This window comes from Trachemys scripta, chromosome 10 (assembly GCF_013100865.1).
Source record: "Trachemys scripta elegans isolate TJP31775 chromosome 10, CAS_Tse_1.0, whole genome shotgun sequence".
Taxonomy (NCBI): Eukaryota; Metazoa; Chordata; order Testudines; family Emydidae; genus Trachemys; species Trachemys scripta.
In genome coordinates, this window is record NC_048307.1 from 30377662 (window position 1) to 30399581 (window position 21920).

Here is a 21920-nt window from a genome sequence, read left to right on the forward strand (position 1 = left end):
GGTTTGCCGGGCAGCCTCCAGACCCTGCGCCCCCGGCTAGGCGCTTCCCCTCCCGGGCTCCAGCTGCGCTGGGGAAGCGCCGGCCGGGAGTGGGAGAAAGGAGGGGGCGGAGTTAGGGCGGGGAAGGGGCGGAGTCGGGCGGGGGTGGGGAAATGGGCGGGGCCAGGGCCCATGGAGGGTCCTCTTTTTTTATTTGTTAGATATGGTAACCCTAGTTAAGGCTGCTCCTGCAATGTTAGCCAAGCTGTGTTGTGCATCCCATGTGTTTTACTCCCTGATGGCCCATAGGGGGTACGATGTGGCAGATAGGAGCAAACCGAACCTGTGGACCTTTCCCTTTACATTGTGCGGCGGTAGCTTTATCCTAGTGGAGTGTGGCATGCCTAGGGTCCAGCCCAGCCCCCATCAAGAGTGTTCATACTGCCTTCCCCTCTAGATCCTCTCGGGGAGAGTGTTTCCTTCGCCCATCAGAAGCAGGGCTTGCTGGCAGGAGACTCACAAGTCCACGTAATGGTGGCTTGAGCCTGCTTGGGATGGAAGCAGGCTAATGCAATAGCTTGGGCAGGAGAGGGGAGGCCTGAGCCTCAGGGTGAAATAGCTAAACTCCCTGCAGGCCTGAGTTAGGTTGCAGCAGAGGGACCAGAGTGTATCTGCATTAGCGACAGAAGCTGCTGCCAACTGAATGGTGTCTGGCCCTGGCGTAAGTGTCCCCAGGGCTGCCCGAGCTGCATTTGTGCTGCACTGCTCCGTTGCAGTTGCCCTCTCTCTTGGTAACTGTCCCGTGGCTCCCAGCCCAGCCCCCCGAATGGTGGCTTGAAGGCAATTGGGTAAAGCTTCGGGAGGAGCCTGGGGAGAAGAGGCCAAGTTCCTTAGAACACACTTTGGTGAAACAGCCCCCACCCGGGTTCCCTGGGCTCCATAGAACAGTCAGTGGCAACTGCCAACCTTGCTCCTGTGCAGTACAATAGGCGACTAAGCTGGCCCCATCTGCAGTGAGCTGAGGAGTATTTGCACCACGGGGACTATTGCACCAGTGCTTCCTGCCCACACTCCAGGAGTCCTCGCCACTGCAGAGGGCCTGGGAGTTAGCCTGGTTTGCAGCACGTCTAACCCCGCCCCTGCTGTGCCTGACTAGCACCTTGGGAGAGCACGTGTGTGCGGACACTAGGTGTGTTACTGGCACCGGGAGGCACGGTTACCACTTCAGCTATCTGTAGCCCACTGTCAGCACAGCGCAGAATGGGATGGGTGTGCTTTGGGCAGAGGGGAGGGTGTCACTGTTTCATCCTGGCTACTAGGCTTTGTCTTTTGGCTACTAGCTGTCAGTTAATCGAGTCAAGCCCTGGTCAACTTCATACGGTACCAGCCTGACCCTGGCTTGGCGACCGATCAGCAGTGCACTCTGTACAGGACAGAGCGACTCAAGATTGGACTAGTGGTGGGAGTTGCAGGTCTCTGTTCCTTGGCCGAGCTGGGGGAGTTGCAGGGCTGGGATGGCAGGGGACTTGCCGGACAAGGTGGAGGTGCATTGGCCGAGCTGGGGGAGTCGCAGGGCTGGGCTAGTGGGTGGGGCAGCAGATCAGGCTTGAGGGGCTTTGGCAGAGGCATGTGGAGGAAGCTTGCTCACTCCCTGCAGAGCCCTAGTCTCAGACACCACCATCCGGATCCATTAGCAGCTTGCTTGCCTGCAGGGCTGTCTCAGCTGGAGCCAGTGTGTCTTGACAAGGGAAGGTAAATCATGCTGAGGAACTTCTGCGCTCCCCAGCTCCGTGCAGCAGGCTGGGGGTTGCGTTCAGCGGGTGTGAGGCTGTTTTCCTTCTTCAGCCGGGCTGGGGTGAAGGGAGCTGTGCAGGGCAAAACTGCCTCATGCCTGGAAGTTCTAGAAAGGCAGGAAAGTCCCCAGCGTTCCTGCTGCTCTTGGCCTGGCAGGGCCTGCAGTGTCAGGGAGCCAGGGGCTTGGCCTAGGCCATCATGGTGTCTGGCCTGGGAGTCTGCGACCTCATCCCCAGCAGCCCCGGCAGGGGTGGAAGTGACCCTGGTCAGTCGTGCTGTGTCGAGTCCTGGGCCAGCGCTGCAATAGCCCTGCCGGGGCTGGCGTCCCGCACCCCTCCAGAGCTCCGAAAGGAGACTAGACGCAGTCAGAGAGGTGGGTGCTCTAGTTAGCCAGCACTGTGTAGCCTGCATGTGTGGCCTGGGGGGCCTTCACATCACAGCCCTCTGAGGGCCATTCAGCCTCCCACCCACATGGTGCTACCTGGAGCAAGAACAAATGCTCTGCCCTGTCTGAGAGCAACTTTAAATCCGCCCGACCCCCTGAGTGCAAACACCTGCCCTGCTGCACATCCACCCCTCCTCCATCTGCAAACCCCACCCTGTACACCCCCCACCCCTTCCTCCCGTGTGCACACCCAGCCTCCCTCCATCTGCAAACCTGTACACACCCCTGCCCCTTCCTCCCTGTGCACACCCACCCCTCCTCCATCTGCCATCCTGTACACACCCCTGCCCCTTCTTCCATGTGCACACGCCTGCCCTCTGTGCACACCCATCCCCTCCTACATCTGCAAACTCCACTCTGTACACACCTCTGTCCCTTCCTCCGTGTGCAAATGCCCGCCCTGTGTGCACACCCACCCCGCCTCCATCTGCAGACCCAACCCTGTACACACCCCCACTCCTTCCTCCCTGTGCAAACGCCTGCCCTGTGTGCACATCCACCCCGCCTCCATCTGCAGACCCCACCCTGTACACATCCCCACCCCTTCCTCCCTGTTCAAACCCCACCATGGGCGCACGCCATCTGCTGTCCCATGCGTGCAAACCCTATCCTATGCAAATCCCGCCCTGTATGTGCACACATGCCCCATGCATACAGATCCCACCCTGCGTGCATGCCTGTCCCCTCTGTATACAAACCCCACCTGTGTGCAGGCTCATCCCTGCTCTCCTCACACACACCCCATGTGTGTCAAGTGCCCCTAGCAAAGCACATCAGTGATGGAATCCCCCTCCCATCTGCGCACAGCTAGTGGGGGAAGCGATCCTGCCAGGAGGCACTGCCCGCAGTTGTGTCTTGGGGGTGAGCCGTGATCGCAGCGCATGGTTCCCCAACCCCTGCGTAAGGGCTAAGCCAGCTGGGACAGGGACCCGGCTATTGCTGGGGAAAGCCGGGTTGGCCTGCAGGTTCAGGTGGTGCTGGGGGCTCAGTGAGCACTAGTGCTGGCCCGCTGATCACCTGTGCCGGTAGTGTTTGTTAATGGTGAACGACCAGCCCTGGAAGAAGCAGCCCCACCGCTCGTGTGGGCTTCAGTCTAATTCCCCCTGCAGCTGCAATCCAACAGCTGCCCCAGCACTGGAGCGCCCGCCTCCCTCCCTGGACACGTGACTGACTCCAGCCCGCTCCTGGGCCCCCACTCTGGAAGGGTCACAAAGACGAGACCTGGAGCCTCGCGGGAAAGCTGTAGCCAGGGAAAGAGGGGGGCACAGGGCTGCTTGAAAGGTCCTGCACAGGGAGGCAATGGTGGGGTGTAGGATGGGGACTGGACACCTGCTGGGCTGTCCTAAGCCCTGGGAGGAACATACAGTGGGCCCAAAAGTCAAGCGGGCAGGTGGGTGGGTGGCCAGCCGGGGCACTGGGAACACCAGCTCCTGCTGTTCTCAGGACCCCAACCACAGAAGCAGAAGAGTGAGAGGTGTATACCGTGTTCGGGGCTAGACGGACTCTTGCAATGACTCCCCTTCTGTATGCTGGTCACTTTCACTTCTCCTTCCCAGGGGTCCGGCTGCCAGCCCCTCCCTCCAGCGCAGAATCCCCCAGCCTGCTCCCTCCTGCTCTGTGTTACTGACGCTCCGGGGAAGAATGTTCTTTAAGCCACCCGTGACCCCGAGAGCGGCAGGATCTGGGCACTGGGGCTGCGCCAGCCTAGCCTCCCAGTGCAGCAGGGACTGTCTGCTAGCCACCTCCCTGGGTTAGATTTCCCGCCTGCGGTGACATACGGGGCCAGCTGGGGTCGCTGGTCGCCCCATGAGGGTCTCCAGCAGGGAAGAGATCCTAGACCGCAGTGATGGTGGAAGTGGCGTGGGGGGCACTTGCCATCTGCATTTGCTAACACATGGGGAGTCTAAGAAGACAGCAATAAAACCCCCCAGGTGGGAGTGCTGGGACATGTGGGGTCTCCGGATTTTTGGATGCCTGGGGGCATGTGGGGCTGTCGACGGAGGTGGGGGCTAGGCTAGCTTAGACACAAGGACATCTTGGGTGCATGGGGTGCTGCTGAGCTAATTGCTGAAGGGCTGCAGCAGAAAGCCAAGCCAGGGGAAGAGAGAAGGGGAAGCGAGCAGTGGCTGGTGCTTTCCAAACCGGGACCTGGGGAGGGGATGGGGCAGGCTGGTTGTGGCGTCCCCCCATTAGTGAGTGAACCAAGCTTGTGCCCTGCAGCCCCATGTCTGGGGACGAGAGGCCCCTCCATCTCCTCCTGCCAGCTGTCCGTTGCCTCCTCTGCCACTCAGCAATGCTCCAGGAGCTCAGCGGAGAGATGGGATGGGGGAGACGGAGTGGCCAGTTTGGCGAGCCAGGGGAGTGTGTCCTGGATCCCATGTGCCCATCCTCTGGCCTCTGGGCGCGGTGGGAGCGCAGCTCACACACCCTCTCTCTCTATCCCCGTGCAGGGCAGAGTGGCCTGGGAAAGTCGACAATGGTGAACACTCTCTTCAAGTCGAAGGTGAGCCGGAAACCCACAGGCCCCGGCTACGAGGAGCACATCCCAAAGACGGTGCAGCTGCAGTCCGTCACCCACGGTAAGGTCCCCTGCTCTTCAGCCCTCCAGGAGCCGCAGGGAGGACCCCTTCCTCGCCCACCATGTCTGTTCCTCTGGGAACCCCATGACATCCAGCTCTCTAGGAGCCCTTGTGCAGCCCCCGCCTCCTGCCAGATGCCCCACCATGACCCCCTCCCCCATCTTTCTGGCAGTCCTGGCATAGCCTTGGATCCTTCCCCCCATGAGCCGCAGAGTGGACTCTTTGGGCCCAGCAAGGCCCCGCCCTCGCCCCATGGGCCCCAGCCCACCCTGCCATTCCCGGCCGGCTGGTGCTCGCTAGTCTCTTCCCGACAATTTCAGAAGCGCCTGCTGCCCTGGGAAACAGAGGCTCCTTTGTGAGCCTCTCGCTTGGCTGCCTCCTGTCCCAAGAGCGACCCCCCAGGGGAAGGCCAGCCTGCCCGTGGCTCCTGCCCCTCTGCTCCATGCAGGGGAGTGAGAGCTCAGCAGGCATGGGGGCAATTCCCTGGCCATGGCAGAGCTTCCATTGACTTCACTGGGGGCAGGAGCCGGCCCCATCATCCCCGTCCTCCCATCTCGGCCTGCCCGGGCGCCCGCGGGGCCGTTGCTGTTGCCCCCTGGCCTGGGCGAGCCTAGTGGATGGATTCCCCACGCTGTCCCCCAGGTGCTAGGCAGTCACCAAGGTCCCTCCCCAGCCCCCACAGCTGCTAGTTCCAGGCCTGGACCGCTCTGCTGCGTGTGTCCGGGGAAATGCCCCAGCGGAGTCTGCCCAGAGAGCAGTGGGAAGCCAGCAGGAGCTGGGGAGGGGCTCTGTGCGAGAGATGCCCAGCGGGGGGCCACGGGACTCCTGGAGCCCCCCCCCCCCCCCCCCCCGTGACCTTGCACCCTCTGTCCCCGCTAGTTATCGAAGAGAAGGGCGTGAAGATGAAGCTGACTGTGACAGACACGCCAGGGTTCGGCGACCAGATCAACAATGAAAACTGGTAGGTTCTCGCCCGGTTCTGGGGACCCCAAGGGCAATGTGAGCAAGGCGGGAGGGAGCCCAGCGTTGCTGGCCGGGGGCGGGCCATGGAAAGAGGGGCACCAGGGAAGGCTTAGTCTGAGCAGCTGGTTGGTAATAACATGACACCCTGGCACCAGAGGGTCACACCCTGGCACTGCGGACTCTGCCTTTCAGCTGCGTGAGCTAGCTCCATTGAGCTCCAGGTAGCTAGTGTGTGAGCTCCATGCAGTTACTGTGGGGGGTTTCAGAGGAGACCCTAAGACCCAGCTCTTCTTCGCTCTGTGGGGACACCAAAGCTCTTGGGACACTTCTGTAAGAGTTAGGGATTTGGTTAAAACACCATCCCCTTCCTCCAACCCCACCTCGCTGAAGGGTTTATGCCACACTGTCAGATCTGAGCTCCTTCTGTGCGCTGGTGCTGGTCTCCGCCCCCGAGGTGGCTGCCTTTCAGTGGTGGGTGGGACAGTTCCTGTGTGTGCAGTGCACACAATGCCTAGGGGATGCGGGTGATCAGTCTCTTGCCTCCTCTCCCATCACCCAGCTGGGACCCCATCATCAAGTACATCAACGAGCAGTATGAGAAGTACCTGAGAGAGGAGATCCTCATCAGCCGCAAACGGAAGATCCCAGACACCAGAGTCCACAGCTGTGTGTACTTCGTGCCACCCACTGGCCACTGGTGAGCTGTGATCAGTCTCTGCCCACTCCTGAGTGCCCAGTGCCCTGCCTGGCTACCCAAATACCCTGCTGGGCTGACCTCTCCCTGGAGGGGGGCGGGGGCAGCCTGAGCCCTTTGCAAGGGATTGGCCGGCTCATGGAGCTGCTAGTGGGATGAGGAAGCCAGCTTGCCTCCGGCTGGGGCAGTAACCAGCTCAGCTGGCTGGGGGCCGGTGTGCGGCGTGTCGTGTGAATCCGTCTTGGGCCGATTCCTAGCGAAGGAGAGTCCACATCCCGGCTGGCCCCCTGCTGCCCATCTCAGTGGGCCCCTCTGGGTCAGCCCCACAGCTAGGGCTGTGTGGGTGAATTCACCTCGCTGATGCTGCTGTCAGTCGCTAGAGGACTTGGCTCTCCATTCCCATTGGCCTCTCTGCTCTGGACACCTGATGGTGCCACTGGTCTGAGGGCAGTGGCTAGCCGTCTCTGCCCCAGTCTGCCAGGGTGGGGCCCATGGCTGGGGGGAGGCGGGAAAGCAGCGTGAGCATGGAGGATCTCCAATCTCGTTGCACCAGCGCCCCCCTCTGGCCATGCTGAACACCCAGGGCTTTCCCTCTCAGGCTGCGTCCCTTGGATCTGGAGTTCATGAGGCGGCTGAGTAAGATCGTCAATGTGGTGCCAGTGATCGCCAAGGCAGACACCCTGACCCTGGAGGAACGGGCCGAGTTCAAGCAGAGGGTGAGGGGCCTCGTAAGGGAGAGATGGAGCTCTTACCTCACGTGGGAGGAGGGCAGGCCAGCGCAGCTGTGCATGGGAACCCCAGAGCCCTTGGGGCGAGGCTGGGCGTAGGCAGCATGGCTTGAGGTGGGTTGGGGGCTGAGGGATGTTAAAAGGCTGGGCTGGGTAAGATTGCCCCAAACAGCTGGGTGGTCTCCAATAGGGCCAGGGCAACCCAAGAACCCACAGGTTTCTTGCGATAAGATAGAGGCGTCTGTGTGTCTCTTCTCCCCCCAGCTGAGCAGAGGCACATCAGGGACAGAGAGGAAAGCAGGAGGAGGCAGCAGCTCATGGTCACGGTATCTGACACTCAGGCCTGGTCCCCACTAAGCCCCCACTTCGGACTAAGGTACGCAAATTCAGCTACGTTAATAACGTAGCTGAATTCGAAGTACCTTAGTCCGAACTTACCGCGGGTCCAGACGCGGCAGGCAGGCTCCCCCGTTGATGCCGCGTACTCATCTCAGCGAGCTGGAGTACCGGCGTCGACGGCGAGCACTTCCGGGATCGATCCCAGAACATCGATTGCCTGCCGCCGGACCCTCCGGTAAGTAAAGATATACCCTCAGTGTCCCAGCCAAATATCAGCTCCTGCAATGACCCCTGCCCACCTGAAATCCCCCCATGCGAGTCAATTGGATACAGGGTTCTAAGCACATAGGTTGTGTTGCTGCGGGCTGTTTAACAAGTGCCCTGCTCCACCTCAGAGGTGGCCACATTTCAGTGGTAGGAGAGATTATATACTCTCTTGAGGGCTTTAGGATGAACAGTAGCCAACTCCATCGCTAGCACAGACCAATTTCACAGGTGCTGTCTCCTGCAGATCCAGAAGGACTTGAAGGCCCACGGCATCAGCGTCTATCCCCAGGAGGATTTTGATGACAACCCAGACGACAGGATATTGAATGATAAAATTCGAGTGAGTGCTGGGAGGGTGGCGGGGAGGGTATGGGGGGGAGCTGAGCTGGGCTGGGACAGCCGGACGGGCAGCTGTGCTGAGCAGTGACAGCAGCGCTGAGGAGAGATGTGGGCCTGTCCCAGTTCTACAGTGACTCTGCCCCCTCTTCCCATCCAGGACAAAATCCCCTTTGCGGTGGTGGGAGCGGACAAGGAGCATCAGGTGAACGGGAAGAGGGTCTTGGGCCGCAAGACCAAGTGGGGGATCATTGAAGGTAACAGGTCCCTCGAACGTGGGTGGGGCGCAGCTCCGGGTTCCCCATCCTGAGCAGAGATGGCAGCTGGGTGCTCCTAGTGTTGAGACGGAGCCTGTCCCCCAGCTGCCCAGCTCCCAATGGACCCCCGCTAACACTGGCTCTGACCCCCTGTAGTGGCTGGTCTGTGGACGGAGGGTTTGGAGGGTTCCTGAGCCTCGGGCTGGCAGATCCACTGCCCCTCGCAGATGCGACCCAGCCAGGAACTTGGCTGCACCCTGGTGGAGTTGGGTTCTCCGGCATACCACTCCACTTGCATCTGCACTCCCAGCCCCTGCTGTTTTGGGCAGGCTTCTGGAGCCCTGTGTCCAATGGTGCCCTTGTGTCCAAAGCCAGCTCTGGCTGTCCTCCCAGCTCCTTCCCGGGCCTACTGAACCTGGCCTGGCCCTGCCCTGCATCTGTGGAGTGGAGCTGCGATCGCGCACTGCCTTCACCTCTCGCTCCCAGTGATCTGCCAGGCTGCTGTGATACCTGGCTCCTGCAGCAAGCGCCCCTCCCAGCATCACACCTGGGGCTGCAATAAACCTGACACGCAGGGCCTGGGAAGTGCAGCAAGCAGGCATCCTCCCAAGCCAGCCGTCCCCTGAGCGCTGCTGCAGCCAGTGCAGCTGGGAGCTCCTCCCCAAGAGACCCACAAGCCCAGCAGGGAGCTGGGGCAGCTGGAGCCTGTCTGGGCCTGCCCACTCCCCTCTGGAGCTGTGCTGCTCCCTGAGCACCGGGGATCCGCAGGCTCTGCTGAGAGGAGAGCTGGGGTGAAGCGTGTGCAGCACCAAGCCCATCCCTCGCACTCAGGACATACATGGCACTCGGGTCACCCCTGGGGTCAGCCTCCTGAACTAGTCAGAATGATGTTAGCGTGGAACGTGGCCCATTCTATCTGCCAGGCGGCCTTAGCTTTCCACCAGCACCGCGCTGAGTCTCACCACTGCAGATGCAGCCTTCTTCCCGGCCCCCCAACCTCCTGGGTGTGCAGGGATCCATGGGCCTCATCCCCAGGCAGGGACGCTGTGGTGCTCTGCCATGCCCCTGCTCCTGCAGCCTCAGCAACGGGACCACCCATCCTCCCTCCACATCCCAAGCAGTCGCTGTAGCCTCAGGCCCTTTCCCCCTGTGAGCCCTTGCACCTGCGCCTGGCTGGTGCTGGGGGTCAGCTGGGGCCTGGGAAGAGCCTTTCTGGAGTGCGTTACCAAGGGCCTCTTCATTTATCAAAGGCGGCTGGAACTGTGCAGCCACGGCGCTGCCAGGTAACCCGTCAGAACGCCGGCTGAAGGCTCCCAGCTGCTGCCTGGCTGTGCTCCGTGCCAGAGGGAGAGCTCACCAGCTCGCTGTGCGTGGAGGGGACTGGCGCGGCTGCAGGGGGGCAGCTGGAGCTGGCCTGGCGCTCCCACACCCATGCAAAGCCCGGCTGACACACACGAACCCCTAGGCACACGCTCTGCATGTGGAACTGCACGGGGACACACGGAATATGACAGACCTGGGCTGGAAGGGACCTCAAGCGGTTGATTAGTCCAGCCCCCTGCGCTGAGGCAGGACCAAGTAAACCTAGACCCTCCCCGACAGGTGTTTGTCAGCGGGGATTCCAAGCCTGTATACCCATGTGCAGCCATCATATGTGTGCTAATGTGTATTTATGTGTATTAGCACAGGGCTCCCCCACAACCCCTGTACGTGCACACACAGCGAGCGCTCCCTGTCACTCCCATACCCAGACTCTCACTGCAGATGCGACGTCTCTGAACACCACTGGACACAGAGCTACCCCCGGGAGCAGCCCCACCGGCACGCCTCCACGGATGAACACACGTGCAAACCAGGGCTGTTCCTGGGTCCCCCTGCAGCACTCCTTGGGTCCCATTGCTGTGTCCACTCCATCAAGGCAGGCCTCGGGGAGCACCACGCTTAGGCCGCTGCCTGGACGCGGTGCCCTGGAGTTGGGCTGCTCTTTTGAACACGGGGATGCTGCTGTTCTGTTGAGATTGCAGCTGCCTGCATGTCACCCCTGCCATTTACCCAGTGTACATGGGAGCCTGCTGCCCCCTAGTGACCACCTGCCTCCTTGCAGCTCCCCAGCAGGAGTGAAATGCTCCTAGGATCCTCGTAGGGCAGGATCTAGTCTCCCGGTAAAGGACAGAGCGGACAAGATGCAGTTAAAAGCCAAGGCAGAGGATGGGATGGTGGCAGGACATGGGGTGCTGCTCTGGCCATGGTGGCTTTGAATGCATTCCTTATGCATCTGAATCCCTCCTGTGCTCCACCCAGGTGGTAGGGCTGGCTACACCTTGTCTGTGTCTTGTTTTTCAGTGGAGAACCCAGCGCACTGCGAATTCCCCCTGCTCCGAGACCTGCTCATCCGGTGAGACACCTGGCTGGGCCCGCCCCCCTAACGCGCAGGGAGATGGGTGCCGCCCCAGGCACACAGGGTGGGGTTGGGGAGGGCCTGGCCCCCGCTTGGAGCCCATCCCTGTGCAGGGCTCAGCACCCTCCACTCCCAGGGAAAGCCGTAGGAGTTGGGTCACTCAGCAGGGAGTGTGGGATTGGCTGGGGTCCTGAAGGGGAAGCCATGGGACAGTGAGGGCAGCCCTTGGGGGACTGGCAGAGGGGGTGGTGCTTCTGGAGGGAGGGTGATGGCAGCAAGGCTCTGCCCCTCATAGTGGGATGGCTTTTACAGCACACGCTTAGTCTATTTGGGGGCCTCTGGCTGCAGGGCCCAGGGCCTGGCTGGAGCTGTTCTTCCTGCCCCTTTACCCCCTGCCTCTCGCTCTCCGCCCGCCCCAGGTCCCACCTGCAGGATCTCAAGGACATCACCCACAACGTGCATTACGAGAGCTACCGCGTGCAGCGGCTCAACGAGAGCAACCGGCTGGTGCTGAGCCCTGTCAATGGGCTGCTGGGGAAGGACGAGGTGGAGAGCGACCTCTGAGCAGGGAGAGCAGGGCGTCCTCCTCCCAGACAGCGCCCACAGACTGGCTGAGGGGGGGAGGAGCTGAGATCCCCACCCCCTGGACAGAGTTCCTCCGTTCTCACTGCCCTGCCCAAGTGCCCTAGTGCTGGGCCAGGCGCTGTCTCTGCCAATGCACCAAAACCTTCCTGCCGTGCAACAGCCTTAAGCAAGGAAAGACTCTTGGGGGGCTGTGCCAGGCACTGCCTCGAGGGCCCCCACTGCTCGCCATCCATTCCTCCTGCTTCCCCCATGCCTGTCCCCCTTGGCGACTTTACATGGAGCTCATAGGTTCCTGGCACACGCACCCCCTGCACCGCTGCTCTCCGACAAGCACACCCCAGTTCTGGAGAGAGCCCTGCCCTACCATGGAGGCACAGACTGGAGCCAGTGGGCCTGACCCCCCGAGACCCGAGCAGCACCCACGGGAAGGTGTGGAGGCGCAGGCCTTTCCCACTTCATGCCATTGCCCCCGGGACGGGGGCAGCCTCAGGCCTGAGCTGCTGAAAACAGCCTCACCTCCTGATCTTGCCCACCTGGGCTGCTGCCCTGAGCCTCCAGCTCCTTCAGGAGGCCCAGCGCCTGTATCTCCCACGAGGGGGGACTGGAGTAGAACACCGCCCTGCATGCTGTGTGGCAGAGGAGGCCCTGGGGCTGGGGCTAGAGCCAGAGCCAGCCCTTCCTGCTGGGGGATGAGTGAAGCTCTGGGAGGTGGAGATACCCAGTCAGCCTCTCCCATGTCCTTAGGGGACAGCCCAGTGGAATTCCTCTAAGGGTTCTGACCCATCCTACAGAGGGCTAGAGCCTGTAGCTGCCCATAGGGTTAGGGAAAAGGTGGGATGGGCAGTGCTAAGGTTTGGGGGATAGCAGAGGGGGATGGAGGCAGTGTGTGTCCAAACCACACCTGGGCTGGGAAAAGCCAGGGGGGCAGGGAGACGGATGCAGGCTGCCCCAGCCAGGGGAGAGGCATTGGTGGGAGGGCCAGGGCTGGGGCTGAGAGCCAGGCAGCGGGAGGAGTGAGGGGTGTCACGGGGCTATCCCCCCAGCCCGCAGGGCGGTGCTTGGCTAGATACTGTCCTCTGTACAGCTGGGGCTCGTTCTCTCACTGGAGGATCTGGTCACACATTAAAGATCCCCCTGCAGCCTTCGCCTGGTGCCTGTTCATCCCCTCAGAGGGAAGGGGGCGGTGCAGAGCTGCTCCCGGCCGGGCCCCATGTACAGCGCTTCAGCCAGTGTCCCCTTCCTGCAGCCACCTGGTGCATCTACACCTGACCCATCCCCATTTGGAGCCCCTTCCCCGCCGGGACCCTTGGCCTCCCCCAGATGGGGGCTAGAGGCTAAAAAGGCCTGGGGGCCCTGAGCCATTGTCACTGACAGGGAATGAGCAGTGGGGCTCTGAGGCTCCTTCTAGCAGGGAGTCCCCTCCCCCCCAAACCCAGCTGTGCTCTGCCTGGGGCGTCAGCCCACACTAAGCTCCCCAGACGCCAAGTGCCTGGAGACTGAGCCTCGAGCCCAACAGGGAAGGCTGCAGCCAGCCTCGCAGGGATGGAGGAATCAGCAGCAGTCAGCTGGGGCTGTGCCCTGGCCAGCCCGGAGCGGCCCATCCTCCCAGTCGCCTTCTCCACAGGGCCCTCTAGCCAGCTCCCCTGAGCCAGTCCCCACCCTGCCAGGCCACCTTCTCCACAGGGCCCTCCAGCCAGCTCCCCTGAGCCAGTCCCCAACCTGCCAGGCCACCTTCTCCACAGGGCCCTCCAGCCAGCTCCCCTGAGCCAGTCCCCAACCTGCCAGCTGCCGTCTCCACAGGGCCCTCCAGCCAGCTCCCCTGGGCCAGTCCCCACCTGCTCCCTAGCCCCACTCTCCTGGAGGTCTGCTGGGGCACAGCTGACTCCACCCAGCCCAAGAGTGAGTCGAGTCCTTTTCACACCCGGCCCTGACCCTGACCCTCTCACAGCACCGCCTCTGCCCCCTCGTCCTTGGGGCTCAGCCCAATGGGGGCTCCCCCCACCCTGTGCCCATGTGAACCGTCCCCAACCGCCTTGCCCATGGGGTCAGCGCAGCAGGCTGCTGCATGCCCCCCTCCTGCCAGCTGCCCCCGTCTGCACTGTGCGTGCTGCGAGCTCCTCCGCACACTCACTCTGCAGGGTACCGGCGCAGCGAGTTGGTGGCAGGAGCAGGACACACAGCTGCCGCCGCCCCGACCCCCTGGACAGGAGGAGTGAGCAGACCCGCTCCAAACCCAATCCTTGCAGGCTGGCCCCTCGGGCTGCAAGGCTCTGCTCCCCGCCCCCTGCCAGCAAGGGCCAATGCACCTGTAATTGGGGGCTAGAGGCTAGTAAGGGCAGCAGGTCGAAAGCATTGGCTCTGGGATAATTGGCCTAGAGTCCCCAGCTGAGAGCAGAGCCCTTGTGGTGGGTACTGTACAGCTGGCCTGGTACATGCAAGCCGGCAATGCAGAGCTCCACGCAGGACCTGTTTGTCCAGGGGTGGGAATGAGGGCAGCTCCCTGCATTGCCTGGCAGCTCTTAATACGCTCCCATGGGGCACTGCAGAGCCTACCCCCAACCCCAACCCCCCTGCCCATTTAGGGCTGGCCAGGAGCTGGGGCTGAATGGTGCTGCAGGGGCGTGAGGTTGCCATGCCCTGTGCTGTGAACTCCCCAAGTGGTCCCACCACTCCTTTGCCAACGCTCCTCTTTGCTCATGCTACAGGCCCATTTCACTGCCAATCACTGGTTGCTAAAGACTATAAAATAATGCAGACTAGTTGTCAGGGCATAAAAACACCAGCTCCCACCAGCCCAGTCCCTGCCGCTCCCCCTGAGTACAAGGGCAGCACAGGGTCACTGGGAGCATGCTAGGGGATCTCCTGCCCCAGCCACTGTGCAGCCTGCTGTGGGGAACAGGCTGGGCTTCCAACAGGGGCCGTAGCCCTGTATGGCAAGGGACTGCCCCAGGGCTAGAGGAGATCCCCAGGAGAGAGGGCGTAAGACCCTGTACCACCATTCTCAGGTGAAGACGGCCTGGGATCCCTGCTCTGGGCTGGGTCCTAGCGTGGGGCTGGCCTGCAATGCTGATAAGCCAGTTAATGCACAGACCAGTGCAAAGTCTGCCCTGCACAGCTTGTTTGCTCACTGGGGAGAGGAAAACCCCAGCTCAGTCTGGCACCAAGCGACAGTCCCTGGCTTGGCCTCAGCCCAGCTGGGTGACCTTAGCAAGGGGCTTCTTCATCCCCTTGGACCTGGGTTCTCTATCTGGAAAATAGGGCTACCCCTTCCCAGGGGCTGAATCCACTAGCAAGCGGGAGGTAGTACAGGGACAGGGACAAGCCAGGCCTAGATCCTGCCATTCCCTTCATCCAGAGCAGTGAGGCCCTTTACAGAGCTGGATTCCTCCACATTCCCAGCTCTGGGTGTAGCACCGGCTTCTTCTCTCCAATTACCGCACTGTCCTGCCTCCACGGGCTCTGGTAGGCCCCATTAATCATTCGCAAACCCTGAGAAGGAGTCTGGCCCGGCGCCCCCACCTGGCCTGCTCCTCATTCCCAGCAGTGTGCCAGCTGGGGACCAGCACTGCTTATCAAGGCCCCTGATGAGGAGGGGGAGCTGGTATGTCTGCCCTAGCTCTGGGGGTAAGGAGAGGTGCTATGAGCCAGTGGGCCCCTCTGCTCACTAGCTGTCTCCATCTCCCCTAGCCAGAGAGAGCTCCCACCCAGGAATGCTACAGCCACTGATTTGGGGAAGCCGACCTGTGACCCCCCGTGTCTAATTTTCAGTGGGGCTGAGTACCTTACCTGCAGCTTGATAGCAAGGCGAGCCACAGCCACACAGCCCCCCTCTCGAAATCAGGCCCCACGTGCCCAAACTGGTCACCCAAGCGCTGAGTCCCCAGGATCGATGGGCATTTTACATGCAACTGCCAGTGCCTGGAGCATGCTACTCTCCTCCTCTGCCTCCTTTACCACCCCCCACCCCTCAGGAACCCAAACACAATAACCTCGCACATGCTGTAGCACTACCCACAGCAAGGCATGTGCAAACACCACCTAATCTCTTCATCCGGCAGTGAAATGCAGCCACCTCTGGGGTGGGAACGCAACAGGTGTTTGATGGAGCCCAGCAATGCTATAATGCACCAGCTGGGAACTCCCAGGATGTGGCGGGCAGGCAGGTGGAACCCAGGAGTCCTGCACCCAGGCCTGTGCTTCAGTCGCATGAGCTGTCTCCTAGTCCCTTCTCCATTGGGACGCAGGGAGCAGCCAGGGGGAACCTGCTGTGCTGGGAGGAACAAAGTTCATCAAGTAGCACTGAGCAAACCAAACCTACAGACAGAGTGCGCCAAAGGGTAGCCTCCTGCAGCAAAGGCTGGTTCCCCCCACAGGTTCTCAGGCCAGAGTCCAAAAGAGCGTGAGGCGCAGGAGGCACTAAGGTATGCAAAGAGCCGTCCCCAGCTCAGCTCGGGCCAGGTTTCCTTTCACCTCACCTGCCAAAGCTGCTGCTGAAGGATTAATGGGGTCCTCGCCCAACTCACAGCCTCTGTTCAGTAGAGGAGGCAATTGGCCCCATCCTGCTAGTTCTTACTAAATGGGATTACAAGTGGTGGTGGGGGGGAGGGGTTAATAGTTCCTGATGTGCAATACCCCAGCAGCCCTGGGCCTAGCCCTACAATGAAAGTGCAGGAGGAAGAGAGCCCAGGAGATCTCCCAAGGGTGATAAATGTGGGCCAGTCAGCACCAGCTCAGCCTGGATCGTTCCACGGCTGAATCCTCTAGGGCCACTCCTCCACCTGAACCTCCTCAGTCTCACCTGGAACAGCTACTGCATCAACCAGCCTCCTGCCACATGCACCCCAGGGCCCCATTCCTGCACCCACAACTCCTGGCACCTGCATGGAGCCAGCTGCAGACTCAGGCCCTGGCTTGGCAGCAACTCTAGCCTCCAGCACATCCAGCTGCAAAGAACACCAGCTGTCTTCACATTCCTGGCTGGCACCTCCCATTCTCTGAGGGCCACAGGCTTTAACGCAGTCTCACCCTGTCACCATCTCCCTTCAGCGCAGGTAGGAACCTCCCAGCATGCACCCCCACTTTGCTTACAGAGAGAAGGTAAGTACATGGGCTGCCGGCTGCTAGCCCAGCTCAGGGGAATTGGCTGGGGGGGAAGCACTCAGGTGAGCAGCCATTGTGAGCTTATGGCACCTTGCACCACTGATAGTCACCCTAGCTTTGCAGTGGTGTAGCCCTGTTGATTTCATTGCAGTGCCTCCTCATTTATACCAGCGTGAGTGAAATCAGAATCAGCCCTGTAGCCCCCCCCTGCACACACACACACACCTTGCCCAGGTGCGAAGGATCCCATGGGGCCGGGGGAGGGGGGTAGCAGGCTCAGTGAGGAGTGAGTCTGTGTGGACAGACGCTTTAGAGCATGGCGCTGTGAGTGGAGGGGGCAGGTGATCTAGTTACAGAGAGTTCCCAGGAACCAACCAGCTGCAGTGTACCATGAGTTGCTCTTTAACCAGCTCCTCTGTTAATGATCTACTCTGCTGCTGCCCTGCCCTGAGCAGAGAGGCTGAGCGAGCACAGGGGCACCTCCTGGAATTCAGCTCCAGGAGTGGGCCAGGCAGCCAGCCCCCTCGATGCCAAAGAAGCCCTTCACCATCCACTGTGCGGAGCTGGAGGACGGGTGGGGCCTGTGCAAGGCAGAGAGCTGGGGAGCAGTGCTGTGGGGGGGACCCTCCTGCTCACTCCAGGCTGGGCTCAGGCAGAGTGTAGGATAATCAGCCATTTTATTAAGTGTTTCCTCCTAGCTCCATCAACCTGGACCAGGGGCCCACCCCCTTTGCCCAGATAAGAGCAAACTCCAATTGTATCTGCTGTCCCTGGTGTTCCACCTGGGCGGTGCTGCGAGCCAGGCAGGTAGGCTGTACCCAAGATTGGCACCGCACACTCTGTTCTAACAATACAGCCTTCCGGACCCGCTCCAGCCCTTCACGCCCAGTGCATGCCAGCGTGGACTAAGCTTTGTGGGCGAGGGTGCCTGAATTCCTTGCCTTTCCACCTGGCTCTGCAGTTTGAGAGGCAGAGGCTGCTGCTGTTGGCACAGGTTGCTGAGGTTCTCTCGTGCCAAGGGCATCATGCCAGTCGTCGAGGTGAATTTCCGCTCCTTGATCACCCCTGTGGGGATTGTCCGGTTATTTGAGATCTTCCTGTCCTGCACGGCCTTCAGTCTGGTGGCTGATTCCTCCCACTTCCAAGGAACCTATGGGGCCTGGTGCATGTTCACCTGGTGCTTCTGCTTCGTGGTGTCTGTTCTGATCGTGGTGCTGGAGCTGTTTAGCTTTTCTGAGAAGCTGCCACTGTCCTGGGATGACTTCACCAGTGCCTTCGCCATGCTGGCAGCGCTCATGATCTTCACCTCCTCCATCATGTATCCTTCCACCTTCCTCACCGGCACTTGCTCTGTCGGAAAATGTGCTTATCAGGCAGCAGCTACAGCCATGTCCTGCATCTGCTTCATTGCTTATGCCATCGAGGTTGGACTGACGCGAGCCAGGCCTGGAGATATCAGCAGCTTCCTCGCCACTGTCCCTGGCCTCTTGAAGGTATTTGAAGCCTATGTGGCTTGTCTTATCTTCTCCTTGGTGAGTGACCCCAAGACATATAAAATTGAACCCGGCCAGCAATGGTGCATAGCCGTCTACAGCATCTGCTTCATTGTCACACTGCTCATCATCATCCTCACCATTGGCCGATGTCTCACCTACATACCCTTCCCTTTGGAGAAAGTCCTGGTGGGTTACAATGCCTTGGCTGTGCTCCTGTACCTGACGGCTGCCATCATCTGGCCCGTCTTCAACTTCAGAGGGAACCCCAGACCCAGTTCATGTGACAGTAGTTGCCCATGGAACAGACTTCTGGGCGTGACCTTCCTCACCTTCTTCAACCTCATCGCCTACATCGTTGACCTGGTGTACTCCTCCAGGATGGTCTTCGTGACCAGGACAGCCTAACGGAGCGCGATCAGCTGCACCCGGGGGGGTACGGGCCTGCAGCGGGCGTCATCGGCACTGAAGTGGTGGGAAGGGACCGGGGCCGCCCGTCGCTCACGGGGGAGCTGCTTTGGCCTCGGCTGTTTTGCATTTCTTCTCCCACATCCTTGTCTTATTGGCATGTCCATGCACCAGGGGGTTCTGTGTGTATTTGATTTGGCTGCTGCTCCAGGAGCTGCAGGTGGCTACTGCTGGGGCCCATGTGCTGCTGCAGGGAATCAGGGCATTCCTTGCAGGACATGTCTGTAGGGGATGGGACGGGAAGGGAGGGACACGGACAGAACATGCTGCCTGTTGCCCGTGTGTACAGCAACCTGTGAGTGAGCCATAGAAGGGCGGGGAGATCAGGAATGAGGGGATCCCAATCCAAAGCCCACTGAAGTCAATGGGAGTCTTTGCACTGATTTCAGCATGTGCTGGATTGGTCCCTGGAATCCTAGAAGCCCAAAGAAGCATCAGGGGACTGGGGCTGAGGCTGGGTTACCGAGTCCGGGCTAGTTAGTGTGTTGTGATGCAGCCGCCTGCTGCGACTCGGAGAAACTTTCCTCTGCCACAAACTCTGGTCTGAAGACAGGTAAACAGCACCCAGGGCTCCCGCCCTCCCTCCAGGAAATGAAAGTTCAAGGGCTGGGGCTATGCAAACAGCGGTGTGTGTGCTTAGAGGGCTGGGTACCGGGCTCAGGGAGGGGAGCATGCCGGGATCTGCAGCAAGTAGGGCGTGGCAGGTAGGAATGGCTGACTGCAGAGGGGTGACGTTGGCATGGCCAGCCCCAACGGTGTGGGGCTATTTTATGATCAATCGGGCTAGTGTTCATCTACTTTCCAGGAAAGCTCCCCCCTCACCGGCCCCATTAGGGTCAAAATCCAACCTGCAACACATGACCCAAAAAGACACCCTCACTGCTCAGCCGGGCCTCCACTTCCCCTCCCAATCCCTGGGGCGTGGGAGCTGCCATTCTATCCTCCTCCCTACCTGACAGGCAGCTTCCTCATTCATGCTCCCCTCTACTTCCCCACATTCGCCTGAGCCACACGCACAGCCCCTCAGTCGGGCGCCGCACCATACCCTCCCTGTCCCCTTTGACAGCCCCACTCCCGGGTCTCCACATTCTCCAGCCTGACCCGTCACATGGCCACCCTCACTCCTGCGGGCAGCTTGGCTTCTTCCCCGCTGGGAGCAATGGGAGGTGGTGGCCGTTCCTGCTGGGGGAACTGAAGGCCCTTGTTCACCTGCAGTGTCAAAGGGACATGGAGCCATCTTGCTGAGGGCAGCCTGTGGCTTCAGTCCTGCTGACAGTGATCGAGATGGCCGCCATTTAGAACAGGGCTAAACTGGAAGGCAAAAATGAAATGAAATTCGTGCAAACGGTACCTGTACATGTGTATACATAACATTGCAAGGCTTGCAGTCAAATCAGGGGAGCTGGCACTGGGCCTGGCTTTAAGCTCTGTGCGTGTGTATGTGCACATGTCCATGCACAGCTATGTGTGAATACACACACGTGTTTCTTCCTATTCCTTTTCAGTAAGCAAAAAGTGCATCAGCATGCATGCAGTGTGAGTGTCCCCTGCCAAAGCAGTGCACTGTCTCTAAGGGTAGCTTCATGCTCCAGTTTTATAGTCTTCCTGAAACCTGAGCGATCTGTCCTCATTCCCCAGGACAGAAGCTTAAAGATGACTTGCGAAGGAATTTTTTTAAATGGAACTTTTGCTCTTTTTTTTTTTTTTGCTGTTTTATAATTGCAAAAAGGGTGAGTGAGAGAGTGAGTTTTCCTGCTTGTTTTGTACTTTAGAAATCTCAGGACTGTCATGTCTGGTCTTCCTGGTTTTGCTGAGGGGCGGGGACCGGGGGGGGGGGGCTCAGGGATATATATTGTGAGCTCTCACAGCAGAAGCGAAGGGCTGGGTGTGTTGATCTTTAACAAAGACAGCCTTTCTTCAGAATGTTAATTTGTCATTGGCATTAAATATGCCTGACAACCACCACCCTCCAAAATCCCCCAAACAGTCTGATTAAACATTCCTTCGTCTCACCCTCTCAGGTACTCAGCTTTCACTTTCTTGGCTTTTGCGATCTCATCATTTCACAAGTTCTGTCACCATCAAATCTTTCCAAGCTAGGCAGGATTTGAATTGAATTGTGAAAAACAAGCAGAATTTTTTTTCAATGACAAACCCCTTCAGACCGTCTTTCTCCATCATAAAGAAGCATTAAAAGAACACAAGGCCAATGTATTGTACCCTTTGCAGGATCACCATTGGGTTGTGACCTAGAGAGAGGCTGGGGAAGTCTCAATCCATGGTTTCTCCTTTGGCTGGTATCAGCCCTTCCAAGAAAAACTGAGTCAACATGATGGGGAAAGGGTTACAGAAGTTTCCCCAGGAAAGAGTAGCCCGCCTCTAGTGATTAAACTGATTCAGTCCGATCTGCTTTGGGGCGGATGGGGGCATGGTATGAAACCTGGACTCTAGTGTGTTGCACAGCAAGTCAGGCGGTATTAAGGCAAAAGCAACTTCAGTGCATTTGATTTTATATCTGTCCAAGCCAAGTGGAGTGAGATCATGAAGACTGCAAACCCATGGATGGAAAACCCTTCCCTGGCTGCAGCATTCACAAGGTGCTAGCACAATCCCGAGCTTTGGAGTAAGCCAGCGATCCCAGGCAGCGCGCAGGAAGGGCACAGTCTCAGTTGGGTACTTACCATGTATGGAGCCGTAACTAGGCCTGGGACGAGCAAGCCTACTTATGCTCCCTATCATTTTGTTGGTCATTTTTCCGACCCATTTTTCCACCCCCGTGGCTTTGCACCCTGGGCAGCTGCCCCACTCGGCCTGCCCTGGTTACGGCACTGACCGTGCACATCACATGTGTGTGTTGCTTGCTTCTGGGGTCAGGTGCACACTGTAAATAAAGTTCACTAGCACAGACTGACAGTTTTAATGTCTTGGTTTGTTTTTTGTCTGAGCACGTGTTTCAGCCCAAGCTGTTATGGAATCCCTGTATGCCCACAGCACTTTAAAGAGGAAGTTGTGCTTACGGTACTCGAGTGGGCTGAGTTCAATGCCTGGCTCTGCTACAGACCTCCTGGGAGACATTGGGCAAGTCATTTAACCTCTCAGTGCCTCAATTCACCAGCTGTAAAATGGGGTAATACCAGATTTCTCCCACCCTCTGTTTGTCTCATTTATTCCCATTTTAAGGTCTTTGGGGCAGGGTTTGTCTTTCACTATGTGTACACAGAGTGCTTAGCACAAAGATATCCTGCTCTTGGCTGAGGCCTCTAGGCGCTACTGCCAATTTATAATAACTGTTACCTTCTTAGTGTGTCCAGAATAATGGCTCTAAGACTGAAACTTCCTGTTCCTCTAATGCCGTCACAACTAATGGGCAATCTCCCATTTCAGTCTGGCTGAGCAGAGTGGTAGGTTTAGTGATGTCTGAACTGTAAATTATCTATAGAGATGAGTCCCAGCACACAGGGATTTCAGTGTTGGTTCCCACAGGAGACTGATTCA

General features: G+C 59.4%; 2 protein-coding genes across 6 annotated transcripts in view; both read left to right on the forward strand.

Annotated features, from left to right (window-relative positions):
* SEPTIN12 (septin 12) overlaps positions 1-12838 on the forward strand; it is a 212521-nt gene extending 199683 nt beyond the window's left edge. Inside the window, exons 6-13 of one of the 5 annotated variants that reach the window (XM_034784641.1) lie at positions 4669-4797; positions 5677-5758; positions 6320-6457; positions 7053-7170; positions 8033-8128; positions 8285-8381; positions 10725-10776; positions 11199-12838. In XM_034784641.1, coding sequence (XP_034640532.1) covers positions 4669-4797; positions 5677-5758; positions 6320-6457; positions 7053-7170; positions 8033-8128; positions 8285-8381; positions 10725-10776; positions 11199-11343 — 857 coding nt within the window. In that variant the 3' untranslated portion in view covers positions 11344-12838. The remainder of the gene's footprint in view (positions 1-4668; positions 4798-5676; positions 5759-6319; positions 6458-7052; positions 7171-8032; positions 8129-8284; positions 8382-10724; positions 10777-11198) is intronic. The other 4 variants (XM_034784642.1, XM_034784643.1, XM_034784644.1 and 1 more) reach the window with 4 other exon arrangements.
* Positions 12839-15963: 3125 nt separating this feature from the next.
* Positions 15964-21341, forward strand: LOC117884326 (myeloid-associated differentiation marker-like). The gene has a single exon (XM_034784646.1). It carries the CDS (start codon positions 17490-17492, stop codon positions 18363-18365), a length of 876 nt encoding a protein of 291 aa, XP_034640537.1. The 5' UTR covers positions 15964-17489; the 3' UTR covers positions 18366-21341.
* Positions 21342-21920: the final 579 nt, after the last annotated feature.